The sequence below is a fragment of the Hypanus sabinus genome, chromosome 4 (genome assembly GCF_030144855.1).
Source record: "Hypanus sabinus isolate sHypSab1 chromosome 4, sHypSab1.hap1, whole genome shotgun sequence".
Classification (NCBI taxonomy): Eukaryota; Metazoa; Chordata; class Chondrichthyes; order Myliobatiformes; family Dasyatidae; genus Hypanus; species Hypanus sabinus.
The window spans coordinates 22,744,479-22,764,858 of NC_082709.1; the positions used below are offsets into that span (position 1 = coordinate 22,744,479).

Here is a 20,380-nt window from a genome sequence, read left to right on the forward strand (position 1 = left end):
CCTTCTAGTTAAACTTACAGAATTCGCCCCACCTTTTCATTCTGGTGTCTTCATCCTTCCTATCCAGTCCTGACAAAAGGTCTGAGCCCGAAACTTCAACTGTTTATTCATGTCCATAGGTGCAGCCTGACCTGCTAATTTCCTCCAGCCATTTGTGTGTATTGTTCTGGATTTTCAGCATCTGTAGAATCTCTTGAGTTTATAGATGAATGTTACTGTTATTAGCACATTGTTAAAGATTTAACCATGCCACTTAAGGCACAGTTCAGGACACATCTGCTTTGCCACTTAACCTTCTGCATAGTTGTATATTCACGGAGTCATTCTTCAACACTAACAAAAGGAGTATATTTTGAATGTCTGCAATTTGTACTCACAGGCTTTTGGAACAGTTACCTGTATTGAATAATCAAAGTGGTTCTGCGAGGTGGTGCTATTGTAAACATATAATTCTGTAAATTTCCCCAACGATATTCGAAGTGTTAAAGTTAAGTAGATGATTATAGCAATTGAAGCTGTAGTTAATCATTTATTGTTATCTTTGTGTTGAAGGCTTATAAAACATTGTGTCAGTAAAGTGAAATTCTCTTGTATCTTTCTGGACTACCTCTCACCTGGAGATTTGCTTTGTGTCTAAAGATCTTTATATGTCCCAGTTACAGCTTACATGTGGCTCATGTTAGTCAATCAAATCACCACAGTTATCCTTCAGTGTTATCTCAGTGTCTAAGGGAGATTAGAAAACTGTGGCCACAAATTTTGATCAACAATCTCAGATATACCCAGACCCTGATATTTGTCCATTCCTAACCCTAACCCTTTCTAGTACCAAAGTTTACTGTTTATCATACCCATTATCCTGTCAAGCTTTATTTAGAATAGATCTGGCAAAGTTTTTGTCATTGTTAAAAAGAGAACCCATTTAGTGCTTTGCTATTGCTTCTGTATTTATCAATGTCTCCTGTGGTCTGTTATCAAATCACTATTCCTCTGAAGACCTTTATACCGTTAATATGCCTACTGAAGACCTTTGCATTCCTTCTACATTTATTTTCAACCAAAGTGAACTTTTGAATTCCATTCTTGATCCTTTTTTAAACAATGCTTGAAGAGCCACTTTATTGTGTTAGGATGGGAAGAAAAAATGTTAATATACAAACTCTGAATTAAATTTTTAATTTACTTTTGGTAATAATGTGCAAAACCAGATTTCAATGTGAGCTTCTATCTGCTTCATATTCATAGTAATTTGGTTGACCAATTCTCAATTTTAAGCATAGACGCCAGAAATTTATTTTAGACCAGAATGTTGACTATAGCATCTCATTATTAAAATCAACTTGTTTTCTTTTACAGAAGAAATTGCACATATATTCATCTCAGCAGGTTTGAAGGAAGTTCAAAATTTAATGGATCGACGACTCCAAGTTAACCGCAAAAAGAAAATTGCAATGCATCGTGTCTGGGTGCAATGTAAATACCAAAAACCCTTCACAGCAAATTTAAATTAAGATTGAAGAAAACTAGTAGATTTCCTAAAAGGGTATACAGAGTGCCACAGTAGCATAGCAGTTAGCGCTATGCTATCACAGCTCGGGGAGTCAGAGTTCTGCCTTCACTTCCGGTGTCCTCTGTAAGCAAATTCATACATTCCTTCCCCTGAGCACATTGGTTTCCTCCGGGTGCTCCGGTTTCCATTTGCAGTCCAAAGACGTACCAGTTAATTGGTCATTGTAAATTTCCAGTAACTTAGGCTAGGGTTAAATCAGGGGGTTGCTGGGCAGAGCAGCTTGAAGGCCTGGAAGGGCCTATTCTGCGCTGTATCTATAAATAAAATATTACTCCCATTTCACCATGCGTTACTTCTTTTCGTCTTTTCTCTGTGTAGTTTAACCAATATGTTCCACCTTTGATACAAATATTTACAATTTGTTCTTGCCTGACTTTATGATGTGTATTTCTGTTTCAGTTTTGTATTCAAAAAGTACATGATCATGCTGAATTTTCAAAGCTGTTAATAATGTTGCATCACTCCTGTAATATGATGGAAACAGGACAAGTGTTATATTTAAATACTCTTATTAATTTATGACAAGAGAACAGCATTACCAAAAAAATGCATATCAGTATCCAAACAGTTTATAACGGTAGTCCCAGTAGAAGCTTTCTCCAGGAACTGTTTAAAAACTATGCCATTGAAGCACTGAAATTGAAACACTGATTAATCTACTATTAATTTTCACCCACTGTGTCCTGAGCTTTGTCAATCAGTGTCCGGTGTATTTTTTTTCCCAAACATTCTGCTTTGTTCAATGAAAGCAATAGTTCTGAAACTATTTTCTCTCCACTGTGTTACATTACATAATTATTAAATTAAAAGGCTGGTAACTTTCCTCACAAAACAAAGCCCTTGTGGTGCCTTTGTTTGCCCTTTCGTATAATGCAGCATTTGCAACTCAATGACATCTAAAATCGTCTTGAATGATGCTGGATTTTGTCCTAACACTCTACCAAGCATTAAGCACTTTATCTGTGGAGAATTTTCTCCAAATTTACGACTAAGTTCAATAAACTTCAGTATTCTTGTCCTATAGCTGTGTTTTAACTTAAAATTCTACCATGATCAACTGTCGTGATCCCTTGGATATGATTTTCTGAATCCATATAATTCAGCATAAAATGAGGCATGTCATTTTGGAATTGAACAGCAGTGACAAATCCATCATTCAGGAGTTGAAAGAAGAGAGATTCACAACCCTCAAGATATCCATAGACTGCTTCAAAATCTCTTGGGATTATGTAACTCGTACAACAGTGAATGTTGAATGATGGAAATTAGGGTCAGAGTCTGTGCACACTTCTTGGGGGCTTGTAGACCCTTAAAGATCTTCAAGAAGATTGGTAAATTGCAAAGAGCTCACAAAATTTGTTGAGCATCCGAGGTCACAGGCACAGCAAGAAGTCACTGACAGAGTGTTTCACTAATTCACCAATATTGCTATGTGCCATCTTTTTAGATTACCAGCCCTTTATCTTGAAGACTTTGTCCTTCTTTGGAGATACCTCCACTCAAGAAAATATTTCAGCATCTACCCTGTCCTTTTCCACTGGGTTTTTGATTGTTTCAACAAAATCTTCCTTCATTCCAACTAAACTCTAAAGAATGCAGACCCAACCTGTTTAACCTTTTGATAAGACAATCCTGGTGAATCTCTTTTGGACTGTCTGTAGTGCTACTATACCTTGTACTAGAAAAGCAGATCAAAAGTGTACCCAATGCTTAAAGCGTGCCCTCACCAAAATCCCATGCTACTGTAACAAAAGCTAAGTACTACACATGGCTGCATAATGGATAATGATGCACTTTTGAATAAAGACTGTCTCAATGTCTATTAAAGTGTTGTCGTTAAAGCCCTTAGCATCATCCACAGGAAGAAGCCTCATTTTTAGTGTTAAAAGCTCCATTGAACATCAAAGGCAACATTTGCCTATTCTGAAGTGCAAATTTTTTCAGTAAAAGAAAACAGGTTTAATGTAAGTTTATTCCACAATTAGACTTTTGGACCCTTTTAACTTGCTTCATCATTCCAATAGGGCTGACTCAGGAGCCCTGGCTACTGGCACTCTTTCACCCTGTTGCTCATCCACCAGTCCTTGAGGATCCATTCCAAAGACTGGCTCCCCTCCAAGTGAAAAAAAAACTTCACCTTATTTTTATATTAAACAGATAAACCCTTATTTGGACACTCACACTTCTCCAAGAGGATGCAATCAGACTGGCATTTCCCCTTAGAGTCTAGAGTAACACACGCAAAATACTGGAGGAACTCAATCAGGTCAATGGGGAGTAATAAACAGTCAATATTTCAGGCTGAGATCCTTAAGCAGGACTCAGAATCTTGTGTTTCACTTGCTGGGTAACCTGAAACAGTAAAGTTTTATTACCTTGTTTTAAGAAGCAAGTTATCATTAAATAATAATATTATTTCAGGTACTTGCATTGGTGTACTTTCAGTTTTTTGACCCAGGTTCTTGAACTCTAGAACATAATCAAGATTTGTTTAAAATCAAAGTTTTATGTATTTGAAACTGATATGAAACATCTTTTTGATTTAGGAACGTTTGTTGAATAAAACATTATTCTGGCTAACAGCCATTGTGTAAACGAAGGAATACCCATATATTGAATTTCATCTGCCATTGTTCTACTCACTTGCAAACTTTGTACAGTTTTTTTCCCCGGTCCTTAGCTGCTACATTAGAAATAACTGCTTCTAGTATTTGCAGTTTGATATTGTATGACAAACTGGATCACATAAAATAATATGAAATATAAGGTACATGATTAATGAAATGGGAAATAGATAGGATGTTAAAACAGGTGAAATTGACAATACATTGGGAAGCTGACTCCAGTCCATTGACTTTAACGCTTCACTGCAGCACATTAGTGAGTGGGATCATTACCAACTCGGAAGCGGCAGATTGCTCCTTAACATATTAATTCCTCTTTTAAAGCTATCTTAACATGATCTTTTCCCTTTAACTTAGAGCCCACAGTTCTTTTGGCCTTCCTGGAATTTTCCAGTGAAAGCAATCGAGTACACAGCATTAACGTGAGTGTTAAGTCATGTTAGGGACTGCCAATAGGGTTTCAGCAATGACAGCTGCTTTATTTCCAGCTCGTGAGAAAGGGTTCATTCAAATTAAGTCTGCCAAGAGATTTTACACACACAAAGTGTCGTCTACACTTGGTAGAATTTAAGATCTTATTTCACACTGTAGCACTGATCTGCTAGATCAATAACATGCCATTCGGCTGTCCTAATTTGGAGATAATGCTGAGCCTTCAAAGACAGGCCACAATTAGGTCATAGTGTCCTGCTTTGGTTCACCTCTTTAAGACAGATGTTATTGGCTTGGAGAGGGGATAAAGAGATGCATTAAAGTTAAATCAGGAAAACAAAAGGGCTTTATTAGTGTGAAGAGGCTAGAGCAACTTATTATTTTCTATACATTATGTAAGAAGATTGGTACTCAGTACTAATGTGCAAATGATAAAATACTTTCTGCTGAAGAGAAGTTGTTGTTTGGAAATGAAATTTATTTTTGCTTAAACAATGGTGGAAGCAAAATCAATAACAAGTTTTAAAGAGAGCGGATAATTATTTGGAAAATGAAAAATATGAGATACACTTGGTAAATAACTGGTTAGCTTCAGAAAACAAAGTGGCAAATATGATGAGTAGTCTCCTAAAGTGTAAAACGTTTTTTATATTTTGCATCGAGCTTTACCATATAATAGATTGGCTACACTGATTATAGAAAAGGGAACAGAAAAGAAACAGGCCCTTCAGCCCGCAATGTTGTGCCAAACTAATTAGATTAGTAATCAAGTGGCCAACCTAATTTAGTTGTTTGCCTGTTCTCCATCTCTCTCTGGTGCTTCCCCCCCCCCCTTCTTTCTCCCGAGGCCTCCCGTCCCATGATCCTTTCCCTTCTCCTCTTCTCCAGCTTGGTATCACTTTCTTCAATCACCTTTCCAGCTCTTAGCTTCATCCCACCCCCTCCAGTCTTCTATCATTTCACATTTCCTCCTCCCCCCACTGCTTTCAAATCTCTTACTATCTTTCCTTTCATTTAGTCCTGACGAAGGGTCTCGGTCCAAAACGTTGACAGTGCTTCTCTCTTTAGATGCTGCCTGGCCTGCTGTGTTCCACCAGCATTTTATGTGTGTTTGAATTATCAGCATCTGCAGGTTTCCTCATGTTTGCCAACCTAATCCCTTCTGTTTACATAATATACATATCCTTCCATTTCCCTCACATTCATTTTCCTATCTAAAAGCCTCTTAAAAATCTCTAGTATATCTGACTCTATCACCACCCAGCAGGACATTCCAGGCACCCACCATTCTCTGTGTGAAAACCTGACCTTCAGATCTCCTTTGAATTTTACCCCCTCTCACTTTGAAGGCATTCCCTGTGGTATTGGACATTTCACCCCTGGGAAAAAGACACTGTCTACTCTATCTATCCCTCTCATAATCTTAATAATTCTCTATCAGATCTCCCCTCAGCCTCCAATAGTTGAGAGAAAATAACTTAAGTTTGTCCAACTTCTCGCTGTGGAGCATGCCTTCCAATCCAGGCAGCATTCTGGTAAACTGCATCTGCAACCTCTCCAAAGCCTCAGCATCTTTACTGTAATGGGGTGGCAAGAACTGTATGCAATACTCCAGATGTGGCCTAACCAGAGTTTTGAGAAGCTGCAACATAACTAACCAGACTTTTAAATTCAGTAAAGGCAAGAATGTTTTCTTAACCACCCTATCAATCTGTGTAACCATTTTCAGGGAGCTATGAACTGGAACACCGGGATCCCTCTGCTCATCAATACTGTTAAAGGTTTTGGCCTTACAAGTGTACTGTCCCTTCAGATTTGACCAACCAACATTTCACTTTTGTCCAGGTTAAACTCCATCTGCCATTTCTCTGCCAATATTTGCAATTGATCTATATCCCATTCTATTCTTAACTGTTTTCTATGCTGCCCACAACACCGCCAATCTTAGTATCATTTGAAAACTTATTAACCCACCCATTTTCATCCAGGTCATTTATATAAATCACTGACAAACAGCAGAGGTCCCAGTACAGGTCCCTGTGGAACACCATTAATCACAGACCTCCAGCTAGAATAAGTTCCTTCAACCACTACGTTCCATCTTTTATGGGGAAGTCAGAATCTGAGCAGCTAATTCACCATGGATCCCATGCATTTTAATCTGGTTGAGTCTCCCATGAGGGACCTTATCAAACACCTTACTAAAATCCATGTAGTCAACATCCACAGTTCTACTTTCATCAATCATCCTCATCAAAAAAACTCCATCCATTAGTAAGACAACTTGCCCCACACAAAGCCATGATAGCTCTCCCGAATTAGGCCATGGTTTTTGAAATACTCATTAATCCTATCTCTAAGAATTCTTCCCAGTAACTTTTCTACAAGTGATGTGATACTCACTGTCTATAATTTACAAATTATTCCTGGCTCCCTTGTTAAATAGTGGGATATTAGCCACACACCAGACCTCCAGCTGGAGATGGCACAAAGGTAATGGTCAAGGCCCCAAAAATCTCATCTCTTACCTCTCTCAATAACCTGTATGGTAGTGGAGTCCAAAACTATGGTGTAGAACTTCAGGGTGAGAAAGGAAAGAATTAAAAGGGACCTGAGAGGCACTTTTTCATGCCAAGGGTGGTAAGTATTTGGAATGAGCTGCTAGAGGGTGGTTGAGACAGGTACAATAGTATCATTAAACACTTGGATAGGTGCATGGAGCGGCAGAGCCTAGAAATATTTGGACTGAACAATCTTACCAATCTTTGGCTTAAAAATATTCTTTTGAAATCCCTTTGGATTTCCTGTTTCCAATCACATCAACCTCCTTACTTTTCAATTCTGTCTCTCTCTAGATATAATCCTTGCTGCTTGGTTTGAGCTTTGTATGGTCTCCCAACCTATGATACAACTTTAAATGTTGGTACTCTTAGAGCTTTGCATCAAGTGGTCAGGTATGTCTTCCTATCAAATACATTACCTTACTGAGTAATTGGAAAAAAATCAACAATTAAACTCCATGCATAAAGGCCTTTAAGTATATCAATAGTTTGTCTTGAATATTTTAACCAATTATAATGACAACTGGTTATTTCTCAAGCTTTTTCTTAGCTCTACTATTTAAGATCTTTTTGGCAAATTAATTCATTCTTTTCTGTACTATGGAATACATCCAAAATGGATAAAACACTAATATCAGGTTGCATTTGAACTATGCATAAATTGCAGCTGGTCTTCCATATTTTAAATACATTCCAACTTTATTTTAACATTCATACTTAATGCTTATAAACCCTGGAAATCTCAGCTACCAAGAAGAGAGTATATACAGTATATTGTAATATAATTTTTTGGCAAATCTCCATTTTAGTGCTCTAATAACTCTTGGCCACTAAACTATGTGTATTGCAGTGTCTCAGTATATATTTCTTAATTGTTGTTACGATAGTCTGAATTGCTTCCCATTAGGTCTCTAGATTGGTTCTACACCTGCAGGAAGATGGTTGGAAGTAAGATGTAACATTGTAGCAAGTAGAACTGAGAATGTATTGAGGCAAATATATGGTTTTATTTAACACAATTCTGCACTGAGAATAGTTCTATTATAAAGCACATCTACATGGAGCACTGTTGCAGGAAGGCAGCATTTATCATCAAGGATCCCCACCATCCGGGCCATGCTCTCTTCTCACTGCTGCCATCAGGAAGATGGTACAGTAGCCTCATCACCAGGTCCTGGAAAAGTTATTACCCCTCAACCATCAGGCTCTTGAACCAGAGAGGATAACTTCACTCAACTTCACTTGCTCCATCATTGAACTGTTCCACAACCTATGGACTCACTTTTGAAGACTCTTCATCCCATGTTTTTTATATCTATTGCTTATTATTATTATTATTATTATTATTATTATTATTATTATTATTATTATTATCATCATCATCATCATCATCATCATCAATCCTGATTGAGAAGTTACAGAACCTGAGCCTCTGTACCTCGCTCTGCAATGGAATCCTTGACTTCCTAACTGGAAGACCATAATCTGTGCGGATTGGTAATAAGATCTCGTCCTCACTGATGATCAACACTGGTGCACCTCAGGGTTGTGTGCTTAGTCCACTGCTCTACTCTCTCTATACCAATGACTGTGTGGCTAGGCATAGCTCAAATACCATCTATAAATCTGCTGATGATACAGCCATTGTTTGTAGAACCTCAGATGGAGATGACAGGGCACACAGGAGCGAGATATGCCAACTAGTGGAGTAGTGTCACAGCAACAACCTTGCACTCAACGTCAGTAAGACAAAAGAGCTGATTGTGGACTTCAGGAAGGGTAAGACAAAGGAACACACACCAGTCCTGATGGAGGGATCAAAAGTGGAGAGAGTGAGCAGTTTCAAGTTCTTGGGTGTCAAGATCTCTGAGTTCCTAACCTGGTCCCAACATATCGATGCCGTTATAAAGAAGGCAAGTCAGTGGCTATTCTTCTTTAGGAGTTTGAAGAGATTTTGTATGTCAACAAATACACTCAAAAACTTCTATAGTTGTACTGTGGAGAGCATTCAGACTGGCTACATCATTGTCTGGTATGGGGTGGGGCTACTGCACAAGACCGAAAGAAGCTGCAGAGGGTTGTAAATTTAGTCGGTTCCATCTTGGGTACTAGCCTACAAAGTACCCAGGACATCTTCAAGGAGTGGTGTCTTTGAAAGGCAGCGTCCATTATTAAGGACTTCCAACACCCAGGGCATGTCCTTTTCTCACTGTTACCATCAGGTAGGAGGTCAGGAAGTTTCTTCCCCTCTGCCATCTGATTCCTAATGGACATTGAACCCTTGGACACTACCTCACCTCTTAAAATATACAGTATTTCTGGTTTTTGCACGTTTTTAAAATCTATTCAATATATGTATACTGTAATTGATTTACTTTTTTTAAATTATTTTAATTTTTTTCTTCTTGTATATTATGTATTGCATTGAATTCTGCTGCTAAGTTAACAAATTTCACAAATCATGCTGGTGATAATAAACCTGATTCTGATTCTGATTATTATTATTATTATTACTACTAGTAGTAGTTTTCCTTTTTCTTTTTGTATTTGCATTGTTCATTGTGTTTTGGTTATTTGGTTATCTATACTGTTGGGTGTGGTCTTTCATAGATACTACTGTGTTTCTTCAAGTTACTGTGATTGTCCACAAAAATGATTCTCAAGGTGTGTATGGTGACATATATGTATTTTGATAATATATTTACTTTGAGGTTTGAGCTTTGGTTAATTGTATGCCTACAGAGCATCACGGGGCCTTTGCTATTGCTTGCTCAGTGGGTGGAGGATGCTGATGCTTTTTTTGCTGAAGTAAATGGAGGAGGGGAGGGTCTTTGCTGCTGCTTGAGGGGGAGTAGGGGAGCTTTGGAGTTCTAACGTTTTTACTGTCGCTCATTCTATGGGGTGCTCTTCTGTTTTCGTGGATGCCTGCAAAAGAGTAAGAACTTCAGGTTGTATATTGCATACATTCTCTGATATTAAATGGAGCCATTGTACTATTGGAGCAGGGATAAGATGGATGTGAATTTCTGTGTTGAGACTTGCTGTCACTACATTCAGATATGGCCCAGGTGCAGAGCGAGAGACACTGAAGCGGATCAATAATTCACAGACTTTAATGCGAACAGAGTTAGAGGGGAAAGAAAATAACTAATGCTAGGCCAAACAGGGCTGTTGACTAAAATCCCCAAATTGAAAACAAAGCAAACACTGCGGCTGACAGGAATAACTAAATATATAACAATTTCCGTTAGTCTTCAGAGTCAGTTGACTCGACAGTCCAATTTCTTAGGCAAAGCCAAATGCAAGCAGGCAGCGAAACATTGCTGTGCTTTGATCAGGTCTCGACAAGCACTATGATGAAAAGAATGGAGTTAAATACCACCACAATGAAATAATAATTAGCTGACATGTGCATATTCACAGGCACAATTGTTGTATCTGCTGTGCAATTGCCATATCCGTGGTTGCGATAGTCTCAGGTGCTGCTCTTTGCATTTTTCTTGGAGCTGTTCATGCAGTGAAGATAATACTCACTGTGCCTGTGTATAGACATTGTGATTAGGGTACCACCTCTTCAACAACTGGGACCAGGTCATTGAGGAGGGCCCTTCTGTGGTTACCACAGGCAGACTTTGCCTCCTGTCTTGAAGATACTTATGATTATAGTATCTCTGAACTTGGAATTTCCTCCTTAAGTTTCACAACTTAAGTTTTAGAATATCTGTGAAGGCCTTGTTATTTTTGAGGGTTTTTTTTAAAAAACACCATCTTAGCAGGCAAGTTGTAGCCTGGAGACATCACTTCCATTATCACATATTCAGAGGCCAAACTCCAGTCAAATGTTGATATTTATATTTATAGACCAAGGTCCTCTCCCAACATGCACCTGGTGCACCACACTGCCCTCTGACATATAAAGGTTCATGGTGAGATCCTGGAAAGCATGGACCACTTCCCATACCTTGCAATTCTCCTCTCAGGAAAGTCAGATACCGGTGATGAAATATACCTTTACCTGAAATTTGTCTGCAATTAATGATAGGATTTAAGATTAAGACCTTGGCTCTGAGAACCAGTGATCCTTGACTTGCTGTATATTTTTTGGCACTTGTTCAACACCGAGATGGGGTCTAGAGGCACTGGGAAAATAGCATTAATTTGCCTTTGCAGTATCCTCAAAATTCAATTGAAGGAGAGTGATTCAATCTCAATGTCCTCTCCCAGGCCAGTGCCCCATTTATTGTGGTATAAGTTACCTATTTTGGCCAGGCTAAATCATTAACCTACCTGACATCAAGCTCCAGAAATAAGCATTCCGAACTCTGTGATGGGAAGAAATTAGCAGGTGTTAGAGGAAAAGAGTCAAAGATATGCTCAGAGCCTTCCGAAAAGACTATTTTAACTCACAATCCCATTTCCATACTGACCTGTCCCTCTACTACCAGCATGAAGCCCAACACAAGCTGGATGGGTAACACTTTATATACCACCTGGGTAATCTAAAGTTCAAAGGAAATTTATTATCAAAGTACTGTACATATATGACACCATATACAACCCTGAAATTTGTTTTCTTGCAGGCATGCACAGTAAATCCAATAAGCACAGTAGAATCAATGAAAGGCTGTACCCAATAGGACGCACAAACAACCAGTGTGCAATAGACAACAAACTGTGCAAATACAAAAGAACAAAAGTTAATTAATTAATAAGCAATAATTATTGAGAACATGAGATGACGAGTCCTTGAAATGAGTCCATAGATTGTGAGGCCAGTTCAGTGAAAGTTATCCCCTCTCGTTCAAGAGCCTGATATTTGGGGGTAATAACTGTTCCTGAAAATGGTGGTGAGAGTCCTGATGCTCCTGTATCTTCTTCCTGAGGGCAGAAGAGGGCTGCTTTCCTGTGACAGTGCTCCATGTAGATGGAGGAGAGGGCTTTACCCGTGATGTCCACTATTTGTTATAGGATTTTCCATTCAATGGAATTGCTGTTTCCATACCAGGTTGTGATGCAGCCAATCAATATACTTTCCAGCAACCATCTAAAGAAGTTTGTTAAAGTTTTCGATGTCATGCTAAATCTTCACAAACTTCTAAGAAAGTAGAAGCGGTGCCATACCTTATTCTTCATTGTACTTAAGTGTTGGGCCCAGGACAGATCATCTGAAATGATAGCACCGAGGACTTTAAAGTTGCAGAACCTTTCCTCCTCTGATCCCCTGATGAGGACTGGCTCATGGACCTCCAGTTTCTTTCTCCTGAAGTCAATAATCAGCTCCTTGGTCTTGCTGACATTGAGAAAGAGATTACTGTTGTGGCACCAATCAACCACATTTTCAATCTCCCTCCTATATGCTGCTTCGTCACCACTTTTGATTCGACCAAAAGCAGTGATCTGCTATCTGCTATTTGATCACCAAATGTAAATTAGGCATTGAGGCTGGGCTTAGGCTTATAGTCATAAGTATAGAGTGAGTAGAGCATTGGGCTAAGCCCACAGCCTTGTGGTGCACCTATGTTGATGGAGATTGTGGAGGAGATGTTGTTGCCAAACTGAACTCTATTGAGGATCAAGTTGCATGAGGCGGTATTGATGCCTAGGTCTTGAAGCTTATTGACTAGTTTTGAGGAGCTGATAGTATTGAATGCCAATCTAACCAATAGGTCTTTGGACTGTGGGCGAAAACTGGAGCACCCCGAGGAAACCCATGTGCACATGGGAAGAAAATACAAACTTTCTTACAGAGGATGCTGGAATTAGACCAAACTCCAATCCCACCTGTAATAGTTACCATTACGCTACCATGGTTGATAGGAGAGGACAATGGAATAAAGGGGAGGAGGTGGGGAACCGGAGGATGGTGCCATCAGGTCATGAGGGCAGGAGGAAAAGAGAAGGGATGAGATGACCAAATTTAGGGGAGAAAACAAAACCAGAGGCAAACGGAGGGAGTTGTTGATGGAAGTTGGAGAAATTGATGCTCATGTCAGCAGGTTGGAGTCTGTTCGGGCAGAATCTGCATTGGTATCATCGTGGTGGAAGAGGAGGCCATGGACAGACATGTTGGTGTGGGAGTAGGAAATAAAAATCGAAAAGGTTGGCCACCAGGAGATCCTGCCTTTTAGAGTGAATGGAACAAAGGAGCTCAATGAAGTGGCCCTACAATCTGCCAATGTAGGTAGAAAAGGCAGCACTGGGAGCACTGGGTACAGTAAACAAGCCCAACAGACTCACAGGTGAAACACCACCTTACCTGGAAGGACTCTTTGGTGCTTGAATGGTGATGAGAGAAAAGGCATAGGGGCAGGGGTTTTTATCCTGTTATTTTTTTCCCTCTCTCTCTTTGTTACAAAAATAAATATATGATGCAAAAGACAAATAATGAAGTACTGTTCTTGGGTTCATAAAACGTTCAGAAATCTGATACCGAGAGGATGAAGCTGTTCTTAACAGATTGAGTATGGATCTTCAGGCTCAGTCAAGTTCAAGTTCCAAAGACAGGCTGACACAATCATGGCTAACAAGGGAAGTCAAAGGCAATATGAGGGCAAAAGAGAGGCATAATATAGATCAAGTATTAGAGGGAAGTTAGAGGATTGAAAACCTCTTAAAACCCAAATCAAGGCAACTAGAAGAAGCCATAAGGGGGGAAAAGTTGAAAAATGAAGGTAAGCTGGTCAACAATATCAAAGAGAATTAAGATGTTTTTCAGATATATAAAGAACAAAAGAGAGGCAGGAATAGATATTGGACCACTGGAAAATGACCCAGGAGAGGTAGTGAGCAGAAGTGGGTCATGGGCAAAAGTGAATGCAGTTGCTATTACTAGGGAAAAGACGCTTGGGAAGCTGAAAGGCTTGAAGTTAGATAAGTCACCTGGACCAGATGGACTACACCCCAGGGTTCTTTCTTTTTGGATTTGCACAATTTGTTGTCTTTTGCAGATGGGTTATCCATACTCTTGGTGTAGTCTTTCATTGATTCTATTATGGTTATTGGGTTTATTGAGTACGTTCGCAAGAAAATGAATCTCTGAGTTGTATATGTTGACATATATATCCTTCAATAATAAATTTACTACGAAATTTGAAACTTTTAAACAAGAGAAAATATTTTCTTGCAATGCACTTGTGACTAAAATTAAATTTTAATCAGAAGCCAATTTCTGAACAGGAATTTGGTATCAAGTTCATGCATTTAGTTCACTGCCATAATCAATAAAACCATAAAACTATAAGACATAGGAGCAGAATGCGGCCATTTGGCCCATCAAGTCTGCTCCACCTCTCTCAATCCCATTCTCCTGCCTTATCCCCATTACCTTTGACACCCCAACTAATCAAGAACCTGTCAACCTCTACTTTAAGTATACCTAATGACTTGTCATCCATAGCCACCTGTGGCATTGAATTCCACTGATTCTCCACTTTCTGGTTCAAGAAGTTCCTCCTCATCTCTATTCTAAATGGATGCTCTCCTATTCTGAGGCTGTGGCCACTGGTTCTAGACTCACCCACTATAGAAAAGGTCCTCTTCCCATTCACTCTATCTAGGCCTTTCAATATTTGATTGGTTTCAAAGAGATATCTCCTCATTCTTCTAAATTCCAGTGAGTACAGGCCCAAAGTCATTAAAGCTCTTCATATGTTAACCATTTAATTCTGGGAGTAATTCTTGTGAACCTCCTCTGGAGGAACCCCTCCTCACCAATGCCAGCACCTCTTTTCTTAGATAAGAATCCAATAACTGCTTACATTACTCCATGCTGTTTGACTAATGCCTATAAAACCTCAGCATTATATCCTTGCTTTATAGAAACATAGAAAATCTACAGCACAATACAGGCCCTTCAGCCCACAAAGCTGTGCCAAACATGTCCTTACCTTAGAAATTCCCTAAGGTTACCCATAGCCCTCTATTTTTCTAAACTCCATGTACCTATCCAAGAGTCTCCTAAAAGACCCTATCATTTCCGTCTCCACCACAGTTGCCGACAGCCCATTCCACGCACTCACCACTCTCTGTATAAAAAACTTACAGACAGACATATTGATCCCGAGGGAAACTGGATTTCATTACAGCCTCACCAACCAAGAATAGTGAAGAAATATAGCAATATAAAACCATAAATAATTAAATAATAAGTTAATCATACCAAGTGGAAATAAGTCCAGGAACAGCCTATTGGCACAGGGTGTCTGACGCTCCGAGGGAGGAGTTGTAAAGTTTGATGGCCAAAGGCAGGAATGACTTCCTAAGACGCTCAGTGTTACATCTCGGTGGAATGAGTCTCTGGCTGAATGTACTCCTGTGCCTAACCGGTACATTATGGAATGGATGGGAGTCATTGTCCAAGATGGCATGCAACTTGGACAGCATCCTCTTTTCAGACACCACCGTCAGAGAGTCCAGTTCCACCCCCACAACATCCCTGGCCTTAAGAATAAGTTTGTTGATTCTGTTGGTATCTGCTACCCTCAGCCCGTGCTGCCACAGCACACAACAGCAAACATGATAGCACTGGCCACCACAGCCTCGTAGAACATCTTCAGCATCGTCCAGCAGATGCTAAAGGACCTCAGTCTCCTCAGGAAATAGAGACAGCTCTGACCCTTCTTGTAGACAGCCACAGTTTTCTTTGACCAGTCCAGTTTATTGTCCATTCGTATCCCCAGGTATTTGTAATCCTCCACCATGTCCACACTGACCCTTTGGTTGGAAACTGGGGTCACCGGTGCCTTAGCCCTCCTCAGGTCCACCACCAGCTCCTTAGTCTTTTTCACATTAAGCTGCAGATGATTCTGCTCGCATCCCTGACATCTCCTCTGTACCTACTTCCAAGCACCTTAAAACACTGCCCTCTCATGCTAGCCATTTCAGCCCTGGGGAAAAGCCACTGACTATCCACACGATCATTGCCTCTCATCATCTTGTACACCTCTGTCAGGTCACCTCTCATCCTCCGTTGCTCCAAAGAGAAAAGACCGAATTCACTCAATCTATTCTCGTAAGGCATGCTCCCCAACCCAGGCAACATCCTTGTGAATCTCCTCTGCACCCTTTCTATGGTTTCCACATCCTTCTTACAGTGAGGCGACTCGAACTGAGCACAGTACTCCAAGTGGGGTCTGACCAGGGTCCTATATAGCTGCAATATTACCTCTCTGCTCCTAACTCAATCCCACGACTGATGAAGTCCAATACACCATACGCCTTCTTAACCACAGAGTCAACCTGCGCAGCAGCTTTGAGTGTCCTATGGACTCGGACCCCAAGATCCCTCTGATTCTCCACACTGCCAAGGGTCTTACCATTAATACTATATTCTGCCATCATATTTGACCCACTCTAGTCCTCTAACTGCTCTGTACTCTAGTCCTTTTGAAATGAATGCTAACATTGTATTTGCCCGTCTTTTACCACCAACTCAGCCTGCAAGATAAACTTTAGGGAATCCTGCATGCGGACTTCCAAGTTCCTTTGATCATCTGATTTTTAAATTTTCTCCCCATTTATAAAATAGTCTGTGCTATAAAACTAGGTTATTCCTTCTACCAAAGTGCATGACCATACACTGCTCTACAATATATTCCATCTGCCATTCCATTTTCCTAATCTGTCTAAGTCCTTCTGCAGACTTCCTGCTTCCTCAAGTCTACCTGCCCCTCCACCTATCTTTGTATCATACGCAAACCTGGCCACAAATCCATCAATGCTGTCATCCAAATCGTGGATATATAACGTGAAAAGAAGCGAGCCTGACACTAAACCCTGCAGAACACCACTCGCCACCAGTTACCGGCAACCAATGTTCCCTCTAATTTGTGATGACCAGCGTGCACCAAGATCTTCTACCATGCAATTTTTTTTGCCCAGTAACATCAACTTGTATGCACCGGAATTTATATAGAGAGGTATTCATTTTAACAGCTAGCTTAACCCCGTCAATAGGAACTCTGACCTCCTCTGGGTTTGATCATTTTCACAATGACTATTAAGTTGAAAGTCATAAATGCTTGAAACGTATTAAATTTTGAGGGAAATATGCATGTGTGATGGCATTGCAATTCATTTTCATCAAATTATATAATTTGAGGAAGAGATTCTGTTAAGCAAAGGCTATGGCTTAAGATGTCATTAAAATCTCTTTTCGACTTCATCCAACAAAGTATTTTTTCTTGCAGCATAGCAAGTTATTTTACAGCAAGACCAGTTGTTCAATACCTTAAATTAACATCAAATAAACTGATTTGCATTGATACATTTGGAGAAGGCTGCAAACACAACTGCTTTTGGAGGAGGGTTGAATCACAGAATGCAACTTCAGGATTTCCACCTTAAACTATGTCTGCATGGAAATTCCAAAGTTGCTGTCAACTACATGGTGTAATAATAGTTATTTGCAGAATCCCAGGCCATAATTATAGAAAACAAATTCAAACAAAGAAATTCTGTAGCTGTTAAGTAAACCTTCCAGGTTGAAATATGCTGAGTCAACCATTCTTATGAAATACTATGTATGTCTGGCACATGACCAGGATATTTTGCTGAATCTGAAGTATTTCTTCAACAGACACAGATATCAACTTGTCCTTTGTACTTCATAGAAACACAGAAAATAGGTGCAGGAGTAGGCCATTTGGCCCTTCGAGCCTGCACCGCCATTCAGTATGATCATGGCTGATCATCCAACTCAGAACCCTGTACCTGCTTTCTCTCCATACCCCCTGATCCCTTTAGCCACAAGGAAGCCACACTTCCTATATTCCCTTCTGTGCCAGACAATAAAGGAGGTAACCATTTGGTCTTAACATGTCTAAATGTTCCCTTTAATTGATCAGCAAGGAATCTATACAAGTGGCAGTTCATTCAACAGACAAATTTCTCATCCATCAGAAAGGTGTACCCCAGACACAGTAGCTGGATTTATAAATTATATCACTAAATAGTTTAAGAGGAAAAAATGAAATTAATTTTCAAACAATAAAATGACATGAAATTATTGGATGTTGCTAAAAATATAGCCTGGGAAATAATGGTGTTAATAATAGAGATGGAAAGGTCTCATGATATTTGTCATTGATCTTACCAGCCCAACAATATAAAGTACTTAATCTAGATTTAGTGAAGAAATGGGGGTAATGGACTATGTTTTGTGGAGAATGTAGGACCTCGTAATCACAATATCAATTAAACTAAAGAAAGGGACATTCCTGGGTTGAAAGGGAAACTAACCTAGGTGAATTTGAGTCAAAAAATTAGTAGTTAAAGCATTTAATGTGTAATGAGGGAACTTCAATTACATCCATAAAGGGGGAAAGGAAGAGCATCTAAAAATAGAACTAACAGAATTATTAAAAGGAATAGAGCTTTGCAAATTGTACATGAGATGGGTGAAGTATGTTAAAATTTCAATGATAATAGAGTTAAAATACGTTTCTTGTAGAGCAATCTATTCAGTTTCTGTTCCCCATCCCTTCATTTCCCAATAGCCCTGAAAATATCTTACCTGTAAGAGCCAATACCCTTTTGAAAGCCGATTGTATCTACTTCAACCTCAACCCTCAAATCAGTCCTCAGCCTTCTTTGCTTTAAAAGAACAACCCCTGTTTCGACAAGTAAAGATCAAAGGCTTTCCATCATCTACATAGATGCGATGGAATACTCTGTGCTTAAGAAATGGGAGCATAATTTGGGCCATTCAGCCCATTAAGTCTACTCTGTCATTCAATAATGACTGATTTATTTTTCCTCTCATCCCCATTCTCCTGTCCTCTCCGCATAACCTTTAATGCCCTTACTAATCAATAATCTATCAACTCCTGCTTTAAATGTACCCAATGGCTTTGCTTCCACAGTAGTCTATGACAATGAATTCCACAGATTCACCTCCCTTTGTCATGGCACGGTAGAACAGTGGTTAGCACAACACTTTACAGTACCAGTGACTGGGTTTCAATTCCCTCCACTGCCTGTAAGGAGTTTGTACATTCTCCCTGCGACTGTGCGGGTTTCCTCCAGGTGCTCTGGTTTCCTCCCACAGTTAAAGGCGTACTGGTTCCTAGGTTAATTGGGCTTTGTAAATTGTCCTGTGGTTAGGCTGGGATTAAATCGGGGGTTGCTGGGTGGTGTGGCTCAAAGGGCCAGAAGGGCCTCTTGCACACTGTATCTCAATAAATAAATAAAGATGAAATTCCTCCTCACCTTTGTTCTAAAGAGACACTCTTGTATTCTGAGGCCGTGTTCTCAGTTCATATTCTCTTCCACTGTTGGAAATATCCTCTCCATGTGCTCTCTATCTAGGTCTTGCAATATTAGGTGGGCTTCAAGAGATCCACCATCATTCTTAACTCCAGCGAGTACAGGCCCAGCACCATCAAATGCTTCTCATACATTAACCCTTTCGTTCCTGAGATCATTCTTGTAAACTCCTCTGTACCTTCTCCATTGCCAGCACATCTTTTCTTAGATCTGGGGCCCAAAACTGCTCACAATACTCCAAATGTGGTCTGACGAATGCCTTATAAGGCCTCAGCATAACATCTTTACAAGCATATTCTATTCTTCTCGACATTTATGCTAATATCATGTTTCCCTTCCTTACTACCAACTCAACCTGTAAGTTTAACTTTATGGAATCCTGCACAAGGACTCCTAAGACCCTTTGCACATTGGGTTTCTGAAATCCTTCATTTCTGTGACCCTTCGTTGGGCCTATGACCTTATTGATTGGCGGAGCAAGCTCAAGGGATTGAGCTCTTTTTCTAGTCCAGTCCTTGAAAGTGGTTTCAAGCTAGATTGCATCAAGAACAAAAAATATTAAGATTTGCTGGTAACTGTTATTTCCTTGCAGAAGAGGTATTCATAGGAAGAGGATTTTTTAACAAACTGAACTCATGTAAAATATCTGACTCAATGCATGCAAGTCACATGCCACAGCTGTTGTAATGTGAGTATTATTAACAGTAAGTTAATACCAATCGGGAAGCTGTTGGTAACAAGAGGTGGGTTCCGGGGCCAGCAGGGTTTTACTTCCGGTATACATTATATATAGTTCCACCATCCATGCCGCACGAGGTACCTGAAAGCCTCTGTATTGTAAATATCATTTGCTGTCCCAGATAAAGATGTTCTTTTGGCCATAAAATTGTCGAGTGGTCCTTTTGTAAAGTAGAAGTTACCACAACAGC

General features: G+C 39.7%; 1 protein-coding gene across 7 annotated transcripts in view; it reads left to right on the forward strand.

Moving 5' to 3' along the window:
* Positions 1-2,613, forward strand: part of mettl8 (methyltransferase 8, methylcytidine) — an 82,915-nt gene extending 80,302 nt beyond the window's left edge. For all 7 annotated transcript variants that reach the window (XM_059966586.1, XM_059966580.1, XM_059966581.1 and 4 more), the window contains one exon: positions 1,357-2,613. In XM_059966586.1, coding sequence (XP_059822569.1) covers positions 1,357-1,511 — 155 coding nt within the window. In that variant the 3' untranslated portion in view covers positions 1,512-2,613. The remainder of the gene's footprint in view (positions 1-1,356) is intronic.
* Positions 2,614-20,380: the final 17,767 nt, after the last annotated feature.